Source organism: Olea europaea, chromosome 1, assembly GCF_002742605.1.
Source record: "Olea europaea var. sylvestris chromosome 1, O_europaea_v1, whole genome shotgun sequence".
In the NCBI taxonomy this organism is placed as follows: Eukaryota; Viridiplantae; Streptophyta; class Magnoliopsida; order Lamiales; family Oleaceae; genus Olea; species Olea europaea.
In genome coordinates this window covers 19,847,550-19,856,865 of record NC_036237.1, presented here as the reverse complement: position 1 = coordinate 19,856,865, position 9,316 = coordinate 19,847,550, and the positions used below count along the sequence as shown (strand labels likewise).

Sequence of the window (9,316 nt, the reverse complement as noted above, 5' to 3'; positions counted from 1 at the left end):
TCACAACTCCTTGTGATTAACAAATCACTTAAACTCGGATCTTCAGATTCTATTATTTAATATTATTTATCACAAAATTAATTTAAATAAATAATAGATCTTGCCAAAATTAAATGCATTAAGTGTTTACAACTTAAATCGATTGGATTTAGGGCATAACACTTACAACAATCGCCTGCTATAACGAGCAAGGTAAGGCATTACACGCTAACGTAAGATCGTTGATCCTCCATGAGCGTTCTACCTCTATGCGAAACCATCGACCTCTCATTAGCCCTCTACCTCTATGCGTGACCATCAACCCTCATATGCTCTACCTTTACGCGAGACCATCGGCCATCTATGGATGCTCTACCTCTACGCGTGGCCATCGACCCCCCCCATAGGCCCTCTACCTTTATGAGGTCATCAATCCCCCATGGGCGCTCTACCTCTACGCGTGGTATCGATTCCTCGGGGGCACTCTATCTCTACGCGAGGCCATCGACCCTTTCGGGGTGCTCTACATCTACACGAGACCATTGACCCCCCGTGGGAACTCTACCTATATCCGAGATCGTCAACCGGCATGGAATTACCTAAGTGACCACCCCAATACTTAGTCATAAAGTCTTTGATGAATTGACAAGGTTCCTCGGCGGTTACTACGAGCACAACTGCCAGGTGAGAAGTTAAAGAGCCCTCACCCAGAATGTGGGGGTAGTGGGAAAGCCAACGTGGGACACGTGGCATCACGACCGCTTGACATTCACCCGGCTTCCGATGTCTATAAATACCCCCGAAGGTGACACAAGTAGGAGAGATCATTTTTCTTAGCCAACTGAATTCTGTTCTTATTTTTCCTAATAACATATACTGATTATTACGCATGAGGTAAAACGGGGGAGAAAGCTTTGCCCTTATTCTTCAGGTTACACACGCCTGACGGAGTAGCAGAAACATTAAACGCCACCAAGTAGACAAGAATGTATTGATTCACCACCATTTCATATGTAATACGTAGTTTATTTGTCTAAATCATGATCTAATTGGGATCTTTATTATTATTGCTAATTAATCATAGCTAATGTTATAATTTTAATTGTCAAAAAAATTGGCACAAGGAACGAAAGATCCATTTGAAAGAGGATAAAGGAAAAGGAAAAGCAAATAAAGAGTTTACAAGCTTTAAGGCCAATTCCGGCAAGTCTCAATTTCTCTCTCTTATTTAATTTTTGAGTTCCAAATATTATAGTGCTACGTTGAGAACAATGTATAAATAAAGTTTCGGGACGAAAAATCTATATTTTAATTTTAATTTAGTCCGCCTGTTTGGATTGTGTGTGTTTAATAAAGGCTCAATTAGAGCTAAAAAAAAAAAAAAAAAAAAAAAAAAAAAAAAAAAAAAAACACCGAAGGAAAGGCATAACCTTAGGCGTGGTGTGAAGGAAGCACTACTAGAAAATGAGGCGACGGAGACGGAATTTTAGCAATTAACATCTTCCATTCTGATTACTGACGGAATTAACAATGGAAGTTGGATTTTAATTATTGATGGATTTTAATTCGTAGGTAATTTGCGATGGAACAATTGTTGCCAATTAGTTATGGAAATAGTCGTTGGTATTTACCCATGGGATATTTTGGTCGCTAATGGAAATTCCGTTGGTAAAACCCATTACCAATGGAATTTCTAGCATTAGCGACTAAATTTTTTGCATCTAAATCCACATTTTTTGTAATGAAATTTTAATCTACTTTACAGGTTGAAGCTAGTCTCGAGCAATAGTCCTACTCATTATAAATGTTTAAGAGATGATTTATGGGGAAAGAAGGCTGGCTATAGAAAAGAGTAAAAGTTACCTTCGAAAACCAAAAAGATCCAAAAAAAATAGAAGTGACAAAATAAAAAGAAAAAATTGAAGCACACAAAGTGTGTTGAAGCAGTAGCAAAATAACTATAAATACTTAATCTGTCATGCTAAATCTTGATCATCAGTTAGAGATTTGGAGAGTGGTTGAGTTTGATGATGAAAATAAGTACTAAAGTCACTTATTTAGGCACTTTCGTGGAAAAGAAATTAAAAAATCAAGGGAGCTATACGGGTAAAGAAAGAATATATTGACATACTTTGAATTTGGTGTTGTTCAATAAAAGATACTTGAAAGTTGAAATACATGGCTTGATTCAAGTAGCATCGGTAACATTGAGAATGATTAACACTACACTAAAAACTAAATGTACGATATGTGAAGTTTGTGAAACAATTAGTCTTGTATTTTATTAACTTGTTTAAATTTTGTGATTTAGATATGTATTTTGAGGAAATAGTGAATTCCTTATATCGATTTGAGTATATTTGTTTAGGGTTAAGTTTCTATGTTACTTTATTCTAGGACAAACAAATATTTAAGTTTGATGGTGTTTGATCTTACCCATCAAAAGTTACTTTTGAAAGTTATTTTATAAACTAGATACTTAATTTTGCTTGTTTATTGATTATTTCAGAAGAAAATATGGTATTGCATGTAAAGGAAAATGAATGCGAATGGATTAAAAAGGACGAGAATTGAAAGAATTCTAGAAATTGGGGACTAACTTGTCATGTTTTAAAGTTAAAGGACCTACTATAAATATAAAATGAGATGGGCTGAATAAGAATATAGAGTTGGGGACCAAGTTGTATAAACTAAAAGAAGAAGGGTGCAGAAGCCAAATTTGGGTGTGATGGCAACTGCAAATTTTACAGAAACAACACCCAAAACTCATAAATTGTGCAATCGAACCCTTGAAACCCATGCACTCATGGGGTTGCATGCAACAAGTTTTCACCAATCTGAGACCTCCTAATTTGACTAAAATTTTGGCTTCTATCACTTTTGGGCACGAAATTTGACGTAACTGAAGGTTTATAAATGCCATTCTTTAGGGAAAAACAAGGGGAGGTACAATTCTAACGCAAAATTTCACATTCAAATTCATTAAATTCTCAAAATTTGTATTTACTTTGGTATTTAAAGATAGAGAAACATAGAAATTCTGTATCAAAGGTCTAAAAGTTAGAGTTTTCAAGATTTTGGATAGAAGAAGATCCTCGATGCAAAATTTAATTATTTCCTTTATCAAGATTTCAAAATCTAATGACGAACCCTATTATATTTAGTTATTTTTCTTTCATTAGTATGAATACGTAAATCATTAGTTTGGCAAACAATATAATCTATGTATCCTCTTTATTTGAATTTTCAAGATACCAGTAGATTAATTTTTCGTTTGTTGATTTTATGTATGATTTTTAATACTTTGGATTGATTGACCAGTAATTCAATGACTTGTGAACTTGTAAGGGATATGCTGAATGGACTTTGAACTTGAGAGGGGGTAAATTGATTAATCAAGAAGAATTTGATCGAATACCATAATAGTAATGAATTTTGAAAGCAAATTACGTGTGACCTCTAGATGAAATTGTAAGTCATAACGATTACATTTATACTTTAAAAACCTATTTTGAGTTAATTGTATGTGTTTAGACAAATTTAGTACCTATTCGGAAAGGATTAAAATTAAATTTTTAGTAGATTTTGATAAAAGTTGATGAAATGTACAGTTGAAAAATTGTAGATCCCACAAAATACGTGGTTAAAATTATTTATTAACTTAAATTAAAATATTTACCAAAAAGGGGTTAGTATAATTAGAAAATTTATGAAATTAATTAAACATTATTATTTATTTTTCATTAATTAGGAGTTAGAAATATTAAATTAAAAATTAAATAATAGTTTTCGAGGAATTGACTATCCAAACTCATATATGCGCTATATGGGTGATGCTACACATATATCAGGATGTTCATCTTCTTCACATGGATAAATAAAATTATATTTTATTTGAAATGGATCCCCTCCATGTGAAGGAGTGAACACTATTATGAGCATCACATTATGTACAAATAGCATGTTCCCCGCTATATTACTTGCTATAATTATAATACAGTATACTTGCTATAGAAAACACACAACAGCCCCTATCACCCATTGTTCCTTCATCCTCTATCGGTGGTAGAGTTGCAATGGCATTTTTCCACTCACTTTTGACCTACGCTAATGCCCTACCGAACTGGTTTATTGAACCTCTGCATATTGACCTTTCGATCTTGATCGAAATCTATCTCACTGTGGACATTTAGGATAAAGTTTTTACACAACCCAATAATTAGGCCAGGAAACAACAGTAACACATGGTTATTAGTGATAGCTGTTGAGGCAATCAAATCATAGATGAGTTCAGACACAATAATTTTCTTACCATCTACAAGTCAATAAAACAACTCAACCTTGATCTCCCATCCTAGTGGGCAAGAATTATAATACTAACTGTGAATGTGACAACATGTAATATTGCCACATCAACGATAATGGGATGATGTTACATGTTGTCACATCAATAGAAGGTACTGTAACTCTTGTTCATTGTGAACAAAATATCAAACTCATAAAGTCTTTGCTCTTTCGAAAGTGATGGTGGTTTTGTGGGTAGATGGGAGTGTATTGGCAGAGACCAACTTGCACAATGTATGTACTTGGTGAGAAAATTGATAGAATTTTAAAACATATGACTTCTTTGAGGCATTTTGTAAACATGTTTTACTGTTTAAAGCTATTTCGTGTACTATGTCATTACCTTATTAAAAATATTGAAAACGTAATCTGTATAGTCGTTAATTGATATAATATTTGTGGCACATCTTTGAACTTATTTTCACAAGTCGATCAAAATTCAAAAGTATACTAAAGATTTTAATGGGAATAGCACAAATTGAACCTCACACGAGCTGGCTCGAGCGGCGTGGTTGCTTTGGGTCAAGCTGAGCAAAGGTAGCTCGTTTAAGAAATTTCGACTTGGTTCATCCCTTTTTTAAAATTAATCGATTTTATTTTCCTTGATACCCCATCTCGATAGTAGGCTGTGTGACTAACAAAAAACTTGTGTATATCGCATAGGCTAACGCAACTAACATGACAATTAAAATAATAATACGATGAAAATGATAATCTTTGGTATGAGAGAATACTTTAACAAAATAAATATTTGAAAAAATAAATTCAACATGCAGTCACTCGTATTTACCATCAGTCACTTTTCTTTACATAGAAAAACAGAAGAAATTCCTCACTGGGCTTTCACACTGCTCACCAACTCACTCATTCACTAAATCCTACTATCTTCTTAAACTGTGAATTTGATACAATAATTTCATAAGCACTTGCGATATCTCTCATCATTTTTTTTTTCTAAATTTTTTTTGTCTAAATTAAATTTTAAAAAAAAAATCTTCAAATGCTGCATCTCTTTCGCTCTTCACATGAATTCCTTCGCGGCTGGATTAATTTTTCGTGCGAAGAATAACTTCTTGGCAACTGCGAAAATTCTGAAATCATTGAGAAATTAACAGAATTAGTAGATTTTTAACGATGATAGAGTAACATTATTATTTAGTTCTAACACATTTAGGGGTGTCATCAATTGAAATTGTGATGAATTTTAAAAGTTATTCAAAATTTAAGTGTCTTCAATTGCGATTTTATTGAATTTTAATGAAATCAACTCAAATTTAGGTATTCTCAATTGAGATTTTAATGAAATTCTTTAAAATGTAGGTATGTTCAATAATTAATGGATTTATAAGAATTTTATTAATAGAAAAATTTTTAAAAACTTAAATGGATTTCAAACTTAAAAATATATATAAGCAAATTTTTTAGAATTTCACCATATTTGATGAAATTCGTATGAAATTTTTACAAATTTATTCAAATCCGCAAAAATTATTAAATTTTATAAATTTTAAAATTTCATTAAAATCTTAGTTGAAAACTCTTGTTAATCTTGCTATTCTTCCATTTATCAAATTTACAATTACTTTACAAAGAGGAATCCCTTTTTCCTTTTTTTTTTTTTTATTTTTTTTAAGGGGGAAAAAAAAAAAAGTACCTTTGTATGAAGAGTCGAAGCTTTTCTTGCAATGAAGAATGGCGCCTTGTATTCCATCATGCTGCTGCAACAGTGAATCGTCCCTCCGGTTCACCGCCGCCGTCGAAGTCGATCGGCTTTTTGTCAAACGATTGCTCCCAAAACTGCCCACTCTGCTCTCATAGGAAAACTTAAACGGAGATAAATTAACCGTTGGAGCCGCCGGAGAAGAGGTCGGCGTTACAGAATCCGAGAAATTCATAATCCAATTCTTCCTTTTTGAAACCTTAATATGAAGAGGTTTGAATAGCTTCAAATACTTGGGCACACAATCCTTTAAAGATTGCTTCGACGAAGGGTTAATTGAAGATTCATCACAGATATCTTGAAGCAATTTGCTTCTCAAGCTTTTATCTCTGGTAAAATCGGAAGAAACCCGACCTTCATCCACTTTGCAATTTACCGAATCACGCTTTGTTTGTTCCCTATTGATCTCCGTTTTGTCACATATTGAAGATTTCTTCGAACCCAACATGAACGGTTTGAATTTCGGAGCTGTCTTCTGAAGAGCTACTGGGGACAGAGGCTTCGAATTGGAATCAGGTGATTGGAAAACCAAATCGAAGAAAGAGTCTTCATCATCGGTTTTTTCATCGTTGGAATTTTCCGAGCTATTCGTGAAGCAATCTCCGTCGGAGCTGACGTCAGCTCCGGCCACGGAATTTGCCCAGATTTTAAGCTTGGTAAGAAATTCCATTGACAATTCAACGTAAAGATTGAATAGTAAAGACTACAAGAACGTGGAGGGATTAATAAAGGATTGGCTTTTATGGGCTAAAAATTAATGGCTTTGGATTCTGGCAAAAGAATAAACCGAAAATTTTTGGCTTTCGGTAAAGCAGAATTCAAGAGACTTTTCCTTTTCTGAACAAAGGCGCGGGGTGGTTGGGTGGGTGAGGTAGGAGGACTAGAGCACAAACAAGAAATCGTATCAAGGGAAAAAAAAAAAAAAAAAAAGGTTGGGAAAAATTTATTCTTGAAAAGAACCCTTTTGAAAACAGAAAATTTAGTTCTCAATCCTTATTTAAGTGCGAATTTTTAACATATATTCTGGTTTATAAACAAAATGTTCGTAAGGTAAGGATATGATGACGATTTTTTGGAGATTTAGTACTCGGAACTATAATAAAATGTTGAAAATTAACTTGTTATTCAAACAAAAAGTAGTGAAGCGTTTCTGCAACTTTACATATGAGGGGGTTCGATTTGAATAAATCATATTTTATTTGAAGCGAGACCCCTTCATGTGAGGAAGGTGAACATCTCGATGTACATGTAACGTGACCCTTTAGTCTATACCTCTCCTTCTTTTGTTTTCACAAAATCGTATTATTCTTACGAATGATAACTCATATATTTCATCGGAGATGAGTCTTATCTATTTAAATCACAATTCTCTTACTTTATTCTCGATTTTTATATAGACCAAAACTAATACATCTTCAAACTTCCTTGTGTCTGTTACATTTGTTTTGACATTTACACCTCAACGCTCATAATGACAAAACTTATTGCATTATCCGTAAGTTAAGCTTTAACATTAAAGTATTAGGAGGGAAAAATGGGGCAAACAGAGAAACTTCCAAAAAGAAAAGGCAAAAGAGCCAAAGAGTAATAAAAGAGTTGAAGAAAAAGAGGAAAACTTTTGCTTTTTTCAGTATTTATTAATATAAATCTGACGGGTCAGACATCGGATTCTTTAGCCTTACGGGTCAAATTTACACCTTTTAAGCGGGTCAAAGTTAGACCCGGAATTTATGTTAAAGTCTAAAGGTTTGACCTGATATCTTCAACGGACCGGATTTAATATTCTGACGTATAAAAGCTTTAAAAAATTGCTTTACGGAAATAAAGTTTTCTTTTTTAATTTTTAAAAATAAAGTTGCAAACAATGTGGGAAACAAAAGGGCAAAGAAATAAAGTGATTAATTCTATAAAAAGGAGAAAAGTTTTGCATATTTATTGCTTTACTACCACTACGGATAGTTACATCTCAAGTTATAAGTTATATATCAATATATACAAGTACTTCGAATTGGTTGATCTAGTTTTATGGTTGGTCTGTACGAATAATTACATGAAGTGTCACATCAATACATGAGCCAAAAACTTGTTCAGTTTTAGAAAATATTAGAATGCTCAATATTTGAAAGCGAGTGGTGACCAAATATAGCCTGATGCCTTTCAGCTTGTTTGGTAGTGATTATAAGAATTGATTTTTTTATCATTAGAAAGCAAAAGTGGGTTCCACCTATGAGTGAAAAAATACAAAATGACAACTGAAATAAAGAACTAACAGTCAAAAAATTTATTTTTTTGGATGAAAAATTGCTACCAAACGAGGATTAAGTTAAATTTTTTCGTAGAAAGATAAAATTGAAGAGTTATTAGTTGATATATTTTGCGTGCCTTTCAATTGCTTTTTGAGGTTGTTTATATAGAAAAATAATATTGATTCTTGCTAGATCAAAAAGGTTGGCTTCTTGTGGGCAATTGCTTAGTCGACAAGTTTACTTAGCCCCTCTTTGGTCTTCATTAAATGTGTATTTTAGAGTAATGATTTTTTTAAAAATGTGTGATTAAAAAATAAAGATAAATTTCGAAATTACATATAACATTATTTTATGAAAGAATGTGTGGTATGAAAATGAGTATTGATAAAAAATATTTTTCAAAAAATGGAACCCAATAGAGACCGAGTAGACAAGTATTACTCTACTGGTAACAAAGAGGTTTCTTGGGTGCAATTCTACCGTTGCTCGATATATCCTAGGAACAAGAAGATGTTTAGAGAATCGAGATAAAACATAGTTTTGTGGATTAACTGGTGTTGTGACATAACAAAACATGCTCAACATTGCTTCACTTGCCATCAAGTTAAAGTAAGCATCAAGGACAATCAGGCCTCTTGCATCTATTTTAGATTCCAATATGGAAATGAGGGCGAATTTGCCTAGATTTTTTTTCCTATGCTTGCCTAAGATTAAAAAGTGTTAAAATTTTGACTGGATAATTGTAGAACGTCTTACCAAGCAAGCATCCTTCTAACCGGTGAACACTAATAACATGACGCGAGAAGCTAGAGCTTGTCAAACTTCATAAAACCTCATTAACGATCATGTCTAACTGAGACCTAAATTTACTTCTCCATTTTGAAAGAGACTACACAAGGGTATGGGCACATAGTTATAGTTTTGTACGGCATTTTACCCACGAATAAATTGGCAGTTGGAAAGGACGATTCAAACCGTTGCGGTACTTGGAATGAGTTCCCTTTAGTTGAGTTTACCTCTAATAATA

The 9,316-nt window shown here is 33.1% G+C and overlaps 1 protein-coding gene across 2 annotated transcripts; it reads right to left on the bottom strand.

Annotated features, from left to right (window-relative positions):
* Positions 1–5,090: 5,090 nt before the first annotated feature.
* Positions 5,091–6,894, bottom strand: LOC111396598 (probable membrane-associated kinase regulator 2). 2 transcript variants are annotated; one of them, XM_023023021.1, is made up of 2 exons: positions 5,978–6,894; positions 5,091–5,403 (listed from the first exon to the last, which is right to left on the bottom strand). In XM_023023021.1, exons 1-2 carry the CDS (start codon positions 6,711–6,713, stop codon positions 5,345–5,347), a joined length of 795 nt encoding a protein of 264 aa, XP_022878789.1. In that variant the 5' UTR covers positions 6,714–6,894; the 3' UTR covers positions 5,091–5,344. The 2 variants fall into 2 exon arrangements, with proteins under 2 accessions (XP_022878789.1, XP_022878780.1); XM_023023012.1 differs by having other exon boundaries at positions 5,091–5,414; positions 5,978–6,891.
* Positions 6,895–9,316: the final 2,422 nt, after the last annotated feature.